Raw genomic sequence first — 18624 nt, forward strand, 5'->3', positions numbered from 1 at the left:
GGACTGGATTTCCCCTCTAAGCGCAAGATAAAAATTTTCATGGCGACAATCCTTAGGTCTGAAGGACAGACACGAAATCCAATCAGCCTTGGCTCATCTCCAATTTACCCTGTTTCATCAGAACCCCATAAACCACCACCCAACTTTCCTCGAAGTGAAATGCTGTATCACATGTAGCATAGCACAGGACTGGCATTTGCCAACATATAAATACACATAATGTACAATTTTCTCCTTTGACTCTGGAACCTAAACAAATGGGTTATGTTCTAAAAATTCCATAAAACCACAATTCTGTATAGTGACCACGGTACTCCTAAAGAATTTTATTCTAAATATAGAGAGGTATTCCTCTGCAGAAAAATATCCCAGCAACTTGGTTCTATTTAATAACATATAATTAAGTTCCTCCAGATACTTTGCAGTTATGTTTTATAGCTTATTTTGAGGGTTCATATTTTATCAGAAAATTATAATTTTCTTCTAAATAGGAGTTCTTACAAGGCTTTTGAGTTATGGTGGCTGGCTTCATGTTTCAACTATAATTAAAACAGTGAAAAGAAATAGCAAAACCGTACATCACATGTGTGGTTCTGAAGAAAGCTTGGTCCTCCGGTCCCCCTACTTCCCCTCACCCTGCAGCCCTAGGGCTAGGGGTGCTCTTAACAGCTGTGGAGGCCCCCTAGTTTTGACCACTTGGTCAGAGTGGCTGGTTTTAGGAAGGAAGAAAATGGCGTGGGAAGAAGGGATGATGAGAAGGGATTTCCCTGGTGGTCCAGTGGTTAAGAATCCACTGTGCAATGCAAGGGATATGGGTTCGATCCCTGATCGGGGAACTAGGATCCCACATGCTATGGAGCATCTAAGCCAGCACACCACAACTAGAGAATTCGTGCACTGCAACTAAGACTGGACACAGCCAAATAAATTAAATATATATATATATATATATATATATATTTTTTTTTTTTAAAGGGATGAGAAGACCTCATTCTTGGCATGCTTCCAGATTCAGCAGGACTATCTCCTCCTCAGAGAAGCCTTCCTGGCCATTTAATCCCCTATCATTTTCTCACCTTGCTGCCCCCACTCCATTCCCTTGATAAGGGGCTTCCCTAGTAGCTCAGTTGGTAAAGAATCCACCTGCAATGCAGGAGACCCTGGTTCAATTCCTGGGTCAGGAAGATCCCTGGAGAAGGGATAGGCTACCGACTCCCGTATTCTCGGGCTTCCCTGGTGAACAGATGGTAAAGAATCCACCAGCAATATGGGAGACCTGGGTTGGAAAGATCCCCTGGAAGAGGGCAAGGCAACCCACTCCAGAATTCTTGCCTGGAGAAACCCCATGGACAGAGGAGCCTGGCGGGCTACAGTCCATGGGGTCACAAAGAGTTGGACACGACTGAGCAACTAAGGACATCACCCCCTTCATAACATATCCTTTCCCTTGAACTATAATGATAGCTATCTGTTGGTTTAGGAGCCGTCTGCTTCCCCACTAGACTACCAACTCGGTGAGAGTCAATGCAATGTCTTCCTTATTTAGCACTGTAGAGGCAACTTCTCACATAGACATTCAACAAACATTTGCTGAATGAGAACAATGAATGAATGAATGAGGGAAAGCACACACAAGCATGGTGACAGGCCCTCTCTTGGAAGCAGCTCCATTGACACATGCTTCTTAAGGACTCTCTTTCTTCCCTTCCCCTCTCCCACCCACATACCAAGGACCCAGACATCTGGCCCAACCTAACCAATCTAGCCACACAAAACCCCTTGCCACATAGTTCAGACATGACACTCAATCCCGGGAAAGACCAGCCCACCTCCAAGAAGCCTGCTGCTGGGTCTTCAGGGAGTGTTCACTCAGGAAGGGGCTACGGAACACACAGAAGCCACTGAGTTGTCTAGGGTGATGACCACAGAGTAACGAGGTAGAACGGGGCCAAAGGAGCCTCCCCGTCTGCTCAGAGGAGCCTCCCTGTCTGCTCCCAGGGGGCCTCAGCCATGGATCTTGAGATCACTGTCCATGAGACTTTATATTCCTCATACTCTTGCAAGAGAAATCTAAATGTTGGTCATGGGTGACTTTAACCAGAGTGTTTATTGTGGACTCTGTGACCACCGAGCTGGCTTGGGCATCCTGGAGTCCTAACTCTCTGCTTGTCTCTTTCCAAAAGGCAACGGGTTTGGAGCCCAAACCAGTGGCCGACAGTGTCCTGTTCTTACGTGACAAAAGATGGGAAGAGGTCAGAAGTGTCCTGACTGTGGCTTTCAGTCCTGAAAAACTGAGTGAGGTAAGACACAAGAAATGTAGAGTATCTTCTGTAAGGAGCAGGTTTCCTCTCTACAGATTGTGAGGAGAGGGGGTTCACTTTGTGTCACTTGTCCAATGTCCTGCCCGCTGTGCCCTTCAATCCTGTTATCCAGAAAGCTCATGAAACTGTCCTGGAGAGTCCTCCCTTTCTCCAACCTATCACAGCCCCAGTTGCCATGAATCTGTAGTGAGTCAGCACGCACACAGGGCTCTCCTGCTGAGTCCCAAGCTCTGGCCAGGGCACTTTGAGGGCACCCAGGAGAAAACTGGAGGGGCTCTCCCCAGACTTTCCTATATAACAGATCACCTGGAGATCTTGTTAAAATGCAGATTCTGATTCAGTAGGTCTGGGGTGAACCCTGAGATTCTGCATCTCTAACAAGCTCCCCGGTGATGTAGATGCTTCTGAACAGCAAACCACACTTTACATGTTGTTGTTCAGTCTCTCAGTCATGTCCATCTCTTTGCAACCCCACTCACTGCAGCTCACCAGGGTTCCCCGTCCTTCACCATCTCCCAGAGTTAGCTCAAACTCATGTCCTTTGAGTCGATGATGTCATCCAACCATCTCATCCTCTGTTGTCCCCTTCTCCTGTCTTCAGTCTTTATATAGTAAGGAACTAGAGAACATCCTGAAACAAAGGAGAGCTTTGAGTCAAGTCTGAAATAGGGAAGAAATGGCCAGGGATTATTAGGAAGGGGTATGAGAATGGCCTTGGCAGACCTCCAGGCAGCCAGGCACACCCAGGCTAATCTTCATGGCCAAGTCAGAGGGAAGAGTCTCATTTACAAGGTGCTATTAAACCCGGGGCTCCCTCCTTCCCCCAACCAGGGATCCACCCTTCCCTACCAGTTGTACAAATAAAACCTACTGTTTGTCCTGCTTCCAGGCCAAGTACTCTCACTTGATCCTCACTGAAGGCACCTCAACTGCTGGTCTGACTTTGATGTCTATTCTGAATTCTGCAACAGCTCAGGACTGAGTCCTTGAGCCCTTCTGAAGAGAAATGGCTAAGGGGCTGCTATGGTTTTTCCAGTAGTCTTGTATGGATGTGAGAGTTGGACCATAAAAAAGGTTAATCACTGAAGAATTGATGCTTTCAAACAGTGGTGTTGGAGAAGACTCTTGAGTATCCCTTGAAGGAGATCAAACCAGTCAATCCTAAAGGAATCAACTCTGAATATTCATTGGAAGGACTGATGCTGAAGCTGAAGCTCCAGCACTTTGGCCACCTGATATGAAGGGCTGATTTATTGGAAAAGACCCAGATGCTGAGAAAGATTGAAGGCAGGAAGAGAAGGGGATGACAGAGGATGAGATGATTGGACGGCATCACTGACTCAATGGACATGAATTTGAGCAAGCTCCAGGAGATGGTGAAGGACAGGGAAGCCTGGCATGTTGCAGGCCACTGGGTCACAATTAGTCAGACACAACTGAGCAACTGAACACCAATGGAAGCTCACATCCCCTGGAGAAAGATATGGCAACCCACTCCAGTATCTTGCCTGGAGAAGTCCATGGGCAGAGGAGACTGGCAGGCTATAGTCCATAGGGTCGCAAAGAGTTGGACACCATCAGAGCAACTAACACTTTAACTTTCTCTTCAAAGCTTACACGTGCCAGACAACACTAAGGGTTCCCGCTTGTTTCAGAGAGAAACCTCCTTTCTCTCTGGTAAAGCTGTTTGAGAAATGAACTCTGCCTTCAGGGAGTGTGGGCTTGCTAATGCTTCACTGTGAGGGGGCACCAACAGCCTAGCCCGGCAGAAGGGCGTGGACCCTGTCCCTCAGGAGCAGGCCCGCGCATGCTCAGTGCCTCCTTTCCGCGCCAGGGCCTGATATGGGAGGGCGTGTAGAGCTGGAGTGGGTATGCAGTCATGTCACCTGGGGAACTCTGCAAGCTATTGCTGTCTGGGCCCCACATGGAGACGAAATTGGTTTGGTTTGGAATGCAGCCTGGTTTTGAGGGGACTTTACAGCTCCCCAGGCAATTCTGATGTAAAGCTGGAATTGGGAACCACCGCTGGTAGAGAAATTCCCCACAAGGAAATATGAGAAGGGGATTGTCCTTCTACAGGTGGAGCCCAGAGCCCTGCTCCACAGTCAGCTGTGTTATATAGACTGAGGATTCATGTGAGAATTAGTTTGAAGGAAGGGCCTGCTTCTTTAAAAAGCTGTAAAGCATTATCTGGATCACCTTTCTTACACCCGGTCACAACAATGTTGAGTTAACCAGAAGGAGGGGAGGGAGGAGCAGAGTTAGGTAAACCATGGGCTCACATCAGGAGCTCAAACAGGTTGTGACGTCACACTTCCTTATTTGTGAGTCAACAATGACTGTAGATGCAGAAAGAATCTCATCATTCCTTAAAAAAAAAAAAGAAATTGATGAAGGGTATCTGATTTTTTTCTAAGTAAGAAAAAAAGATTTTGTTTATTTTTGACAGTTTTGTGCCCTGTTTCTTTGAAGGAACAAAAGAAAAAAGAGGGGCTTCTTTGGTGATCCAGTGGCTAAGCCTTCGACTTCCAATTTGCAGGGGGTGTGGGTTCAATCCCTGGTTGGGGAGCTCAGATCTCATATGCCTTGGGGCCAAAAAAACCAAAACATAAAACAGAAGCAATATTGTAACAAATTCAATAAAGAAGTTTTAAAAATGGTCCATATAAAAGAAACGATAAGACCCTTATCAGGGTCTCGATTTCTTTAACATTTTACAGGGTGCACTCTAGAAACTGATACAGTGTCATTGCCCAAACAAATTTAGTGCTCCTGGGATCCAATGCATTTTCTCCTTTTGGTTCAGAAATCAAATTCTTAGTGCCTGAATTAGCTGCAGAAAACAGAGTTCCTCTAAGAGGTTCGTAGCACTAAGATGTCTAGGAGAAAGGGGCTGGTAAGAAATAAGAGGGAGGGTGAGGACAGTGGAGGAAAGAGAGAGGGGGAAGAAATTTCATAGATTCCCTAGGTTTTGCTTCAGATCTATCTCATTGTTTAACATAATCTACAAGTAAACTTAAAGCTCCATTGGAAATCATCTTTCTACTCAATACAGTTCCGTTTAGGTTCCTGGGTTTCAATCGAAAGGATTCTGTTTCCGGGCAAAGGGAGTCACCTTTGTCCTCACCTGTGGAGAGTTTAGACCTGGTGACTTTAAGGTTTCTGGGTGACATCTAAGGCAGAAGTTGGCAGCACATCTTGAGCTCAGGAGAGAAAGGTAGGAAAGATGGGCCACGGGGATATAAATATACAGTGTAAGGAATAAGACCAATAATACTATAATAACTTCATATGAGGACAGATGGTTACTAGACGTAGGATAGTCATCATTTCATAATGAATGTGAAAGTCACATCAGCATGTAGTACACCTGAAGCTAACATAATATTGTATGTCAACTATATTTCAATTTTTAAAAAGAAAAGTAAGTTTAAAAAAAAGACAGAAAACCCAGACATGGGTGAGGTCACCCCATGTGTACAGAGAATGAGAAGAGAGTCGCAGGGAGAACCATAAATAAGTGAGGGGCAGAGGAGAGATCTGTTAATGCAAAGATGACTTGGGAAGAACAGCTTGACATCGAAGTCTAGGAGAGTGTGGATGGGAAAATGTTTTTCGAGGAGGAAGCAGCAGCCAAAGGTGTTAAATGCTGCTTAAACAGAAAGAAACACGAGGACTAATAAGCACGTGACAAAGGTAATATTTTTCGAATGTTAAACCAATGTCTGCGTGCTTCATGCTCCATAAACTGTGTCCTGGATTTTCTCTCCCCCACTGAATCTTTGCTTCAGAAGTAGGTGGCAGGTGCATTCTTGGAGCTGGGAGCTTTGTAGGGAGTAAAGTTTTCCTAATTCCCAAAGCAGCTCTCTCTGCATATGAAGAGAAGAGTTTGGAGCTCTGAGTAAGGAGTGTTACTCTACACCAAGGTGTAGACAGATGGAGGCTCTTCTATCCTATGGAACTTAGGTGAAGGAGAGAAAAAGAGAGAGCTGGCCGCCAGATATCAGTGTCCTGACTGCCTCCTTTCCCAGCTTCCATGACCCTCAAGGTTTCTGGATGCTCCCCTGGACTTTAACCTCTCACTGGCTTTTGCTTTCTAGACACTGGTTCTCAAGCCCTGTGTGACCAGGAGCTGTATGAAAATTACCTAATATCCTTGTTTAAAACAGCTAATTCCAAGGACTTCTCTGCGGGTCCAGTGGCTAAGACTCTATGCTCCCAGGGCAGCAGGCCCAGGTTCAATCCCTGGTCAGGGAACTAGATTTTATATGCTGCAACTAAAGAGGTCCTACACTGGCAATGAAGACTCAGTGCAGTCAAATAAATAAAGAAATAAAAACTTATGGGCTTCCCAGATGGTGCTAGTGAGTAGTAAAGAACCCGCCTGCCAATGCAGGAGACGCAAGAGACTCGTGTTTGATCCCTGGATCAGGAATATCCCCTGGAGTAGGAAATGGCAACTGTCTCCAGTATTCTTGCTTGGAGAATCCCATGGACAGAGGAGCCTGGTGGGCTACAGTCCATAGGGTTGCAAAGAGTAGGACATGACTGAGCGTCTTAGCACAGCACAGCACACCCCAGGACCTGCAGAATAAGGACTTCTAGGGTGACTGGGAATCTATATGCTTTACAAGTCCCCTGGCAGGATTCTGGTTAAAGCCAAAGTGGAATGCACTGGTGGTTCCAATCTTCCTCTTGGTCCCTTGTCTGACCTTCTCAACCTGCCGTCTCCCCAGGCTTGCAAGGGCTGGGCCCCAGAACCCCCCACTCCCTTCCCAGTTTTATTTCTCTCTGTAGTACTATCACCAGCTAACATTCCATTTATTTTACTTATTTTTCTCCTTTATTGTTCATTGTATAGCATGAAGCACAAGATGGGTACACAATAATGATTTGCTGGATGGATGGATGGATGGATGGGGAATCATAGAACTAGGAAGCTTTCTACCTAAGGATATTTTACAACTAGGATAAAAAGGAAATGAAAGAGAAAGAGTTTCATCAAAGAACAATTATGTAAGAGGATGCAGCCAATTTTTGGCTCTCTCTTTAGAGGGTCTCAGGCCTACGCATGCAGAAATAGAGAAAGCAGATCACAGAGACACAGAGAGGGGAAGGAGGCTCACTGAGGGCCTGGGGTGGAGGAGATGGAAGAGAGAAGCTCGGGAACCCACAAGGAGCCATGAGTCCACTCAGACAAGGGTACCTGACTCAGTTTTCCCAGAAATAGCTTTGAAATATCAATATAATCCCCAGTCCTTTCTGAATTTGTAAGTTGCTTTTGAACTTTTATTATCAAACCTCAGAGTTTATTATTATCATTATTTTGCTGCACTGTGCAACAAACAGGGTCTTAGTTCCTTGACCAGGGATTGAACCCACGCCCCCTGCATCGGGAGTGCGGAGTCTTAACTACTGGACTGCCAGGGAAGCCCCACTTCAGTGTTTATTCCTGAAATAGAGAGTTGTTTTCCCTTGAATTCTGAGGCTTTTCCCTTCATCCCCTGGCAGCCTAAGTCCTTCACTTCCTGGGTCTGTGTCATTAATATTCAAAAAGCTTTGGATGGCACCATCTTTATTTGTTGCATATTAGGCTGCCATGGCCAACAAGGCTTGAAAGTTCCTTTAAAATCAGCATTCTTTCATGAATCCTTAGTTTTATTTAAAATAAAATTGGGTTTTGGTTTACGTCTTACCAGGGATAATATAGACAGAGAAGGAGTGAAAATTTGATTGATGCATCCCTGGTTTCAGAAGACACCATTGCAATCATGCTCCAGTGACAGACAAGTTATTGGGGTTTGTATTAAAAGATGGCTGAGTGTTACTGGGAAAACAACAGTTTTTTTTTATTAGAGAAAATATTGTCTGATTAGCCTGCCAGATTTTCACCCTAAAAGATTATTTTTTTAAAGGGTGCAATGAGTAGATTTATGTGAATTTTTACAGACTCTCTGCTAGATTCTTTCCAAAGACTATTAATAAGTAACCCTGGGATTGTGTAAAAATTTATTATGGGTCAGGAAGTAAATAGATTTAATTTCAAGGAACAAAACTGGGAATAAATTAATCCTCCTCTGAGGGAAATATATAAATAATAGGATTCATTGGGGACCCAGGTTAGTGCTAATTTTATTTTCAAATTTTATAACTCATCTGAGAGGGAGAACACCATGAAATTTATGCATTTGTATATTTCTCCAAATTCTTCTGATGTGAAAAATATTAAATCATTTGGGATAAGTTTCTAAGACTCTTCTAAGATTGTGTAAGTCAGCATGAAAGCGACAGATAACCTTCAGTGTAAGCAAGAATAAAACAGTACATTTAGGACACAAGCATTTAAATGGTACTTATATGATGAAGAACTTCAAGCTATGAATTACTACCAAGGAGAAGGATTTGAAATCATTGAGGATTGGGAAGGCCCCATGGTCATCTAATTCAGCAAAATATTGCAAACCAGATTTCTCTATGCATAGGGATTCACTATGCATATTAAAGACTTAGGGGAAAAACTGCAGTAAAGAAATATGTTTAATTTTGTTTATTCTGGGTTCAAATAAGTTTCTAATACATGAAAACAGAAGGAGTTAACATCAGAGTTGACTATGGAAAGAAATGAGGCATTGAGCACTGTGCCTTTGGAAGTAGATTCTACCAGGAACTCCATGACCAAGCACCTTTAGCAGAAGCCAAGCTCCAAATTAGATGGACCGTGGATCCAACCCAGTATGGCAGCTTGAATCTCATCTGTCCTTAAAGCCTAATAGAAGACATAGGTATTTGCTCATCACCCAGATAACTAAGCCCATGGTGGCCCACAGAGCAGATAGAAAGAGACCTGGCAGCTCCATACAAGGAAGCCTGAAGCTGGGTGTGTCACTCAGGAGTAAGAGCCAATCATGTGTCTGCACATGGAGGACTCGGTTAAAGAAAAGTTAGACCTACAGGGAAGTGGCTGCGAATCTAGCTCGATGCCTAATTGTTCACTTTCATCCAGATGTTCCCTGTCAGGAAGGCACCGTCAATAATGCATGAATCTTGAAGGCGGAGACAGATGCGGTTATTATTCCCTCTGGGCCTTTCCTGCCTTGGAGAAGACATATGATTCGGGAATGACTACAATTTAAAAAAATTTAAGTTGATACCACCAGCTTATGAGTAAATGCGTAGCTCCGACTGTTTCAGAGCAAACGTCTTTGCAGAATTCCAGTCATCATCGCAGTTTCGTTTGGCCTGTAAATTTTCACAGTAAACGCTTCAGACAATAACACACAAGAGCTTCTAGAAGAGAACACAGCCTTCCTGTGGGGTTGGAGCAGGCAGCTTTCTCTGGGCTGCATCAGCCTCAAGAAGCCTATTTTTAATATTTGCTTTTATTTCTTAATCCTTCCAGACAATAAACATGAAAGTCATTATAACCAAGTGTGGCTGGGGTAATAAATTCTTCAGAGTCCAAAAATACATGGTCCCTGCCTGACCAATTGCCCATTTTCCAGAAGGTCTAGGTATTTATCTAGCAGCAAGAGACCATTATCTTGCCACACAGTTTATTCCGCTGACACCTAATCTCCTAATTAAAATCAGTATAATGATGGACTGTTTAAATTCTGGTTAAACATGTTCCTTTTCCATTTGCATTCAAAAGAAAACACACTCCTCATCACGGACACCCCATTCTGGGTTCTAATTTGGTTTTCCCTTGCCGGCATCATCATGGCGCTCCGACTTGCCGCTGGTTAAATCTAAAAGAGCATCTAAATATGCCTCCCAGCTTGCCTGTTGCTTGGCAACACCAGCAGCCACCTCCTCATCAGGGTGAGTCCTAATTGGTCACAACTCTTGACAGGAGCCACTGACTTGTTAGAAATGACACTTGATTATTCACCTAGATGGCTAGAGCTAATATTTATCAGCAGGAAATTTTGCATACATAAGTCATGGACGTTTTTAATAATCTGGGTGGCAGAAGGAGGCCATAAGTTTCATTAACTGCTGTTAATTTTACATTTGTTAGTCACCAGTTTACAGTACTCTTAACATATTACTTTTTCCATTATCCAACAATATGTTTAAATACCATCTCCCTTCCCTCTTAGCTGACTCTTATTTATTCAGGAAATCCCCCTTCTGACATCTGTTCCCAAACAGCATTACAAACGGGTCTAAGAATGCCACACAGAAGGAAACATTGAATTCATACAATTCAACCAATATGTATCAGCTCCTGCCCCTAAGGGGTTTATCATATAGGAGGTGCAGAAATTCCTACATTGTTACAGATTGTGACAGAGCACACGTCTTCTCTTGAGCACTGGAAGCCGCTTTAGGAGCGCTGGGAGTGAGCAGCATTGTAACTGAGCCTTGATGCTCTTACTGAGTTTTGACTGAAGGAGAAGGTGCATGGCAGGCGGAATGAGAGGCAGGAACAAAAACATCTAGACAGAAAGTACAGGGTGTCTTCAGGGACTGGAGGAGTACAAATGGGCTGGAACACAAAGTACGCGTAAGGGATTAGTGAGGGGAGACTGGAAGGAGGGGTGAGGCATGCTGTTCTGTACCAGGGCAAGGCTTGGTGTGAACTTCACTGGAGAGTGAGGAGCTATTAAATCATTGAAAGCAGGGGAGTGAGGAAAAGGGGCTTCCTCTTCAGCTGTTTAACCTCCAAGATGCCACCCTGGACCCTGGGGTGGAAGAGGGGAACCGCAAGGCCACAGTCTATAGAGTCTCCACTCTGCTGTGGTCCCCAGGCAAGAGACTCCCGGGACTGTGTTTAATCTGAGGGGTGTCCTCTGCTCAGGCTCTTCTCTCTGTCCCTCTTCGTGGGTGGACACATGTGTCCCCTAGCCTACACACCATCTATGTGGGGGACATCTCAGTTGACACAGGAGGGACCCTCTCCTTCCCTTCCCCTGCTCAGGAATTGTGTCTTCCTTAGCACTCAGACCTACTCCATTTGCCAAACTTCCAGGAGCTCCGCAGGCTTCACGGCGTGTGTTTGTTTGCTTTTCAAGTTCATGGCATCAGAGCTACACTGAGCAAAATTATAACCTAGAAGTTAATTAACAGAGGAGCAAAAGGAATGTGGATGCTGACTCTGGAGAAAAAGGCAACAAGCCAGGAGTCCTTGGTCTAGAATTCTCTCACTTTCATTGAATTATTGAGCATAAATATAACCAGTTTCTTCCTTTTAGATCTTTATGTAATTCTGAAGTCAATGCACCAAAGAGATATCAAAAGGCCTTCTTCAGGATGTTGTTGTTGGAGGCTTTGTTGGCCCCACTAGGGAGCTGCCTGCTCTTTCCATGGTCCCCAGGCAACTGTCTCAGCTGCTGTTTAGTGACCTTGGAATCTTAGAATGTCCATGGAAAGGGGCTTTGTAGCTTATTGCAATTAGCTCCTCACTTGGGAGTGAGGACTCAACTGCAGAGAGAGTCACAGGACTTGTCCACAGTAAGAGAACCAGCGTGGGTCTCAGGTCTTTCATTCAGGGCTGGCTCCCAGCAAACTGCACTACATCCTTGCCACAACAGAAAGAACACTTCAATCTATTAATGTTTCTTACATGGCTTCTGTGTTAAAGCCCTTAAGGAACACTGGCATCATGTTCTAGAGAAGCCACTGAACATGTTGCCCTGTGCTCCTTTCTAACAGAGCAAACACTAAAACCTTCAATCATACGTGACAACATACACCAGTTGCCAGAAGAGGGTGACACTGAAAGTGTGTTCGTTATCTCTTGCTGTGTAACAGATTACCCCCGAACTTAGTTTAAAACAACCGTTTAGTAGCTCATTGATTCTGTGAGTCAAGAATCTGCATGGCTTAGAGGGGTACCTCTGCATCAAGGTCAAGTAGTCAAGGTGTTGGCCTGGGCTGTGATCTCATCTGAAGTCTGGACCGGGAGGAAATCTGTTTCCAAGCTTATTCACATGGTCATTGCCTGTGTTCGGTTCTTAGCAGGCTTTGGAAAATAGGAAACTTGTTCTATGCCCTTCAATCAATGGGAATCTCCATAGAATCTTAGCAATATGTTGCTCAGATGACAAGTATTTTCAGAAGACCCAGCTGGTGACTGAATATAGGATAGATTGGAAAGTGAAAAGACACGAGGCATTTTCAAAAATTGCTTTCTTAGTATACCTATATGCCAGGCACTATACAAGGCATTGCATGCTTAGTCGCTCAGTCGTGTCCGACTCTCTGCGACCCCGTGGACTGTAGCCCGCCAGGCTCCTCTGTCCATAGGATTCTCCAGGCAAGAATACTGGAGTGGGTTGCCACGCCCTCCTCCAATACAAGGCATTAGGACTATTAATATAAAGATGCTTAAGATACAGTCTTTGTTTTCAAGAAGCAGATGTCAGCTCTATTCCAAGTGATGAGTAGCAAAGCCTGAATCAGAGTGATCACTGGGGCAATAAAAACGAAGAAACAGATGCCAGAATGGAAGTGATGTTAACATGGTGAGGAAAGAACAGGTGACTCCAAAAGGACTTTGCTGGGAGGAATAAGAGATGCCAGGCATCCAAACAGTCTGGGAGCGTGGGACTGTTCCAGAGGAAGACACTCGGGGTATGCACTGCATTCTAAACCTTTTACACATTTTGTTCTTAATCTTTGATACAAGTTTTCAACAGAAATATCATTATTCCCATTCTGCCGATGAATAAATAGACTGACTGAGGTTAAATGATTTGCCCAAGGTCACACAATTAGAAAGGGCCAAGGAGAGGAAACCTATTCATTGGTTTTGAGTGTTTTCACTCCCCAGGTCAACTGTATTTAACAACTTCAGAGTCTTAGCCTCAAGAAGGCCTCTCTACCTCTTGGAATTAACTCTGTTGTGCTCTGTCTACACCTTGAATCACAATTCCTCAGACTCAGTCCATAAAGATACCATTTGTTTTTAACTGGGCAATTGAATAATGCTGTAAACTCCAGATGAGCAAGGACTTCCTTCTTTGTGGAATTTCCTTCCCAGACTGACAATGGTGCTTTGCCCTTGATGACTACTAAGCTAAGCAGCCATACACTCAGCATCACCTTATAATAAAGATAGCCAATGTAAGAGGTGAGAGAAGCAGAATGGGAAATTTTTCCCCAGGCTTGGCTGCTGGACGATAACCCTTCCCCCAAATCATTCTTTTAAAAATTAATAACATTAATATTTTATCTGATTGTAAATGTAACATGTATGCTTTATGAAGAAATGTGGGATAAACAAAAATAGGAAGCATTCATTATCCTACGAAGAAGATGAAACAGAACAACCAAATGAGAGTCTTTTGTTCAGATCTGTGAGATGATAGCATTGTATGTTCATCTGTGCCTGTGTGTTTGCACAAGCCACCTAGGCCTGCTTGTCTGCAAATCTAGGGAAAGAACTGTGGGGTTTGTGGATTGTATAAAGATGATTGCAAGCCCAGCAAAGAGAGCTTTTGTTTGTATGCAACTCGTGTAAGAGTAAATATTCCGTAACTGCTTGGGTACAAGGAAGAAAACCTGAAATGGTGGCTATTGGCAAACAGACAGATTATGCTCCACTGTCTTATAGTATTTTCTCCGCACTGTTTTTTAAAACATTTTTCGTATTACATGCCCCATCTCATATCACATTAACCTAAATAAAAATGTCATTATCCATTCAGTTCGACAGACAGCAGGCAGAGTATGGTAGAAATTACAATCACACCAGCTGACAACAAAGCATTCTAATCATGAGCACACAGAAGAACCGAGGGTGGGCAGCCAGTCCAGCCCCCATTTTGTGCTGTCCAGGCATACGATTGGGGTCAATAAGGGGAGACCCTTCTTTATACACAGGACATGCTTCTGAAGAGTTGCGTGTAAATCAAATTTCATGTTGCATCCCAGTTTTGTTGCATTAAGAAAGCTTCTAGCTTGATATCTAAAGAGACTTCCTTTCAAATGGCATTTTTCTTTTTATCATGTTATTATTCCTCTGAAATAAATCGAAGAGATATTTTTGCATATGAAATTATATTAAAGCACAGTTCACTTGAACTACTAATTTTATTAAAAATAATGGAAGGAAAGGTGGTCAGCGAGCCAGTCATAGGAACGTGGCTTAGACAGTATTGAGTTCTCCAACTTTAAGTGAGTCTGAGATTTACTGAAAGTTACAGCCTAGAGGCTATTAGAAGTGACCCCTTGGCCCATACTTTTGTACTAATGGATTATTAAATTGATGGTTTGTGAAAATTTAGAAAAGAATGCAGTAGTCATAAGAGTCCACTCATAAATCCCAAGATAGCAATTCAGGATAGTCACCCTCATTTCTTTTCTCCCTTTCTTTCTTTCTCGCTTTTTTTTTTCCTTTTGTTTAGTGGACTTCAGGATAGACAGTTGAGATAAATTACATTTCTGTTTTGGCAAATCACTTGACAAAGTCTGATAGGACCTTTATTTAGGTTCATGCACAGCTGGCCAAAGAGCTGGAAACAGTGACACGGACCAATTCCATGGCTGCTGAAAGTAGAGGGCCATAGCTCTGTGTCTGATCCTGTGTATACAGTGACAAACCAAAGGCTTACAAGGCACACTGACCAGCCTTCAAATGGAACAAAGAAGGAACAGCCAAGGATACAGGAGATGAGTTTTGAATGCATGAGTACCCCCTTGGTCCACCCACGCCTAGTACAATTAACCAGCACTCTAAGCCCTTATGGCTTGATGAGCAGAAAATTCTTCCCTAGCTTTCCTCTACAAATGCTCCCTCCAAGAGTCTTTGCAGTAGGGAACATGGGAAGGGTCTCAGATATTCTGCCATCTCTCCACTGGGTGTGTAGGTGGGTTGTGCTTTAAATATCTACTCCTTGACCTGCTGCCCGGCTGCCCACAGGTTCCTGCACTGAGGAACCCATGCAATCCTGAGCTCAGACCAGCTCGCTCAATCTCACTCAACAGAGGTGCCCTTCTGCTTCTCTGACCATCCCCCACTGCCAGCAGCGGGGCCCCTGGGGACACAGCACTTTCATTACACCCCAGACCACGTAGGGCTGGCTTGGAGGAAGTTACAGGAGGGAGGGGTCCAACAAGACCGTGTGCCCCTCCAACCTTGGGCAGCAGCAGCCCAGGCTGGTCCCCCCTGCCAGGCCTCTCCAATCACCTGACTGTCTCAGGGCAGGGAAGAAATGGCTCTGCTCAGAACAGATGGTAGGACAACTTCCTACAGAGGTACACGTTAGGTAAATGTAAAGCCTTTCTAATGAATGGACACTCAAGCGTCAAAAAACTGACTGCACCTGATGATGACTCACGGAAAGAAAACTTGTGGTTTTCGTTGACCTGAACCTCAGTATTTGCCTGTGTTATGTGTCTTCTCAAAAAGTCAACACATACCTGGCTTTGCAACTGACATGCAGGGAAGTGATCTCTTTGTGACTTATAGGACTGCACCTGAGATGCTGCTCCATTTATGGGACTGCCTTTCAGGAGCGATGCTGATTAAAAGACAGAGAGAGAGAGAGAAGTAAGAGTGGAGAGTGTAGGCAAACTATGTGGTGCCCAGAGTAGCTGAAGGGCTAGGGAATGACGGTCCAGCAGATGCTGAGGGGTGAGGGGCAAAACTTGTTGTCCAGGTATCTGAAGCACCCAGGTGGCTCAGGGGTAAAGAATCCACCTGCCAATGCAGGAGACGCAGGATCAATCCCTGGGTGGGGACAATCCTCCTGAGGAGGAAATGGCAACCCACTCCAGTAATCTTGCCGGGAAAATCCCATGGACAGAGGAGCCTGATGGGCTACAGTCCAAGTTCAAGTTCAGTTGCTCAGTCGTGTCTAACTCTTTGTGACCCCTTGGACTGCAGCATGCCAGGCTTCCCTGTCTGTCGCCAACTCCTGGAGTTTGCTCAAGCTCTTGTCCATTAAGTCAGTGATGTCATCCAGCCATCTCATCCTCTGTCGTCCCCTTTTCCTCCTTCCCTCAACCTTTCCCAGCGTCAGGGTCTTTTCCAATGAGTTAGCTCTTCACTCAGGTGGCCAAAGTATTGGAGTTTCAGCTTCAGCCTCAGTCCAATGAATATTCAGGACTGATCTCCTTTAGGATGGACTGGTTGGATCTCCTTGCTGTCCAAGGGACTCTCAAGAGTCTTCTCCAACACCACAGTTCAAAAGCATCAATTCTTCAGTGCTCAGCTTTCTTTGTGGTCCAACTCTCACTTCCACACATGACTACTGGAAAAACCATAACTTTGACTAGATCGACCTTTGTTGGCAAAGTAATGTCTCTGGTTTGTAATATGCTGTCTAACATGGTCATAACTTTTCTTCCAAGGAACAAGCGTCTTAATTTCATGGCTGCGGTCACCATCTGCAGTGATTTTGGAGCCCAAGAAAATAAAGTCTCTCACTGTTTCCATTGTTTCCCCACCTATCTGCCATGAAGTGATGGGACTGGATGCCATGATCTTAGTTTTCTGGATGTTGAGTTTTAAGCCAACCTTTTCACTATCCTCCTTCACTTTCATCAAGAGGCTCTTTGGTTCCTCTTTGCTTTCTGCCTTAAGGGTGGTGTCATCTGCGTATCTGAGGTTATTGATATTTCTCCCGGCAATCTTGATTCCAGTTTGTGCTTCATCCAGCGCAGCGTTTCTCATGATGCACTCTGCATATAAGTTAAATAAGCAGGGTGACAATCTACAGCCTTGACATACCCCTTTTCCTATTTGGAACTAGTGTGTTGTTCCATGTCCAGTTCTAACTGTTGCTTCCTGACCTGCATACAGGTTTCTCAGGAGGCAGGTCATGTGGTCTGGTATTCCGTCTCCTTAAGATGGGCTACAGTCCATGGGGTCACAAAGAGTCAGACACAAATATGCACACACGCACATGGAAGAAGAAAGAAATGAAACCCGCCAGGGGGTGTTAGAGGGAATCAGAGTCTGCCTCAATACAATACACCTTCTAACAAACAGATTAACATTTTATAACCTTTCCCAGCGCCTCAAGCCTTAATTGAAAGTGGTCTTATGTAATTGTTAAAATTCATTCATTCAACGAATTACTATGTACCAAGTGCTGTTCTAAGTGCTGAGGATACAAAAATGAACAAACAGACAAAAATCTCCCCTGATCTCAGAAACTGATATTTTAGTGTCAAAAAAGTAAAATCTAAACATAAGCAACATTTCAAAGGAAGTTTTCCACAAGAATACTCAAAACACTAGATCACAGCATGTTGCTTTAGCTATGGTGTCAGTCCTGATTGTGACCTGGTTCAAAGGATCCCCCTGATGTTTCCAACTTGGCTTTTCAAAAATACAGGAGAAAATAAAAGGTCATGTGAGTGCCCATTGGGTTCCACAAAGAATTCCACTCACTGCAGTCAGACTTTTAGGGTCAACGCGGCGGGCGGTCAAAATGAGAACTAAATTTCTTGAAGCCAGATCATGGTTACATGAATGTTCATAATCCCTACCATTCTTTCTGTGTGTATGTTAGGTATTTTCCATAAGACAGATATTTTCATATTCAAAAAAGAAATTCAGGGGACTTCCTTGGCGGTCCAGCAGCTGAGAATCCGCCTTCCAATAGAGGGGACGTGGGTTGGATTCCTAGTCTGGGAACCAAGACCCCACATGCTGCAAGGCAACCAAGCCTGTGTGCTGCAACTAGAGAAAGCCTGTTCACCGCAACAAAGACCCAGCAGAGCCAAACAAACAAAAAACAAAAAAGAAATTCAGCAGTAGTCCTGGATATCAAAGGCCTCTTGAAATCAAGGCTTCCCTATATTCGAAGTTTTAAACAGCTTAAGCAGAAATGAATAACCATCCATCCACGTGCTCTAAAAATGATCTTTGTATTGAATAAGCAGTAGAAAGGGATGAACCTTAGGTTCCTCTCAGTACTGAGACTCTACGTTCTAGTGGAAGATCTAAAGTATAATTGGAATCAAGCAAACATGGATTTGGGCTAATTCCCGAGTTAGTACATACAGATTGTGGTCTGTTTACTCTCTAATGCTAACCAAATGTCAGAAAACTCAGTGCTGATTCTCATTTCTAAGCATGTAATGATCATTTTTATAATTATTTCACAGTATTTACTCTAAATCCTTTCTTCTTTTTGCTTTCAAAAAAAAAAACAACAACAGATTGTTTGAGCTAAAATAGGCATTTACAGCGATTGTATTTTACAATATTTGTGAATTTTAGATCTTATTCTCAGGTACCCGAAAGTCACATCAAAATAATAACCATTTTCGCAGGAAGCACCATACGTAACCTCTTCATTTGCTGCTAATTTAGGTGTGCTCTCTGCGTGGTGTCCTAATTGCA

General features: G+C 44.0%; 1 protein-coding gene across 4 annotated transcripts in view; it reads left to right on the forward strand.

Annotated features, from left to right (window-relative positions):
• TBXAS1 (thromboxane A synthase 1) overlaps positions 1-18624 on the forward strand; it is a 173390-nt gene that overhangs the window by 89020 nt on the left and 65746 nt on the right. For 3 of the 4 annotated variants that reach the window (XM_005205813.5, NM_001046027.2, XM_015470759.3), the window contains 1 exon segment: positions 2184-2300. The exons of the other annotated variant lie outside the window; for it this stretch is intronic. In XM_005205813.5, coding sequence (XP_005205870.1) covers positions 2184-2300 — 117 coding nt within the window. 4 annotated transcript variants of the gene reach the window in all.

This window comes from Bos taurus, chromosome 4 (genome assembly GCF_002263795.3).
Source record: "Bos taurus isolate L1 Dominette 01449 registration number 42190680 breed Hereford chromosome 4, ARS-UCD2.0, whole genome shotgun sequence".
Taxonomy (NCBI): Eukaryota; Metazoa; Chordata; class Mammalia; order Artiodactyla; family Bovidae; genus Bos; species Bos taurus.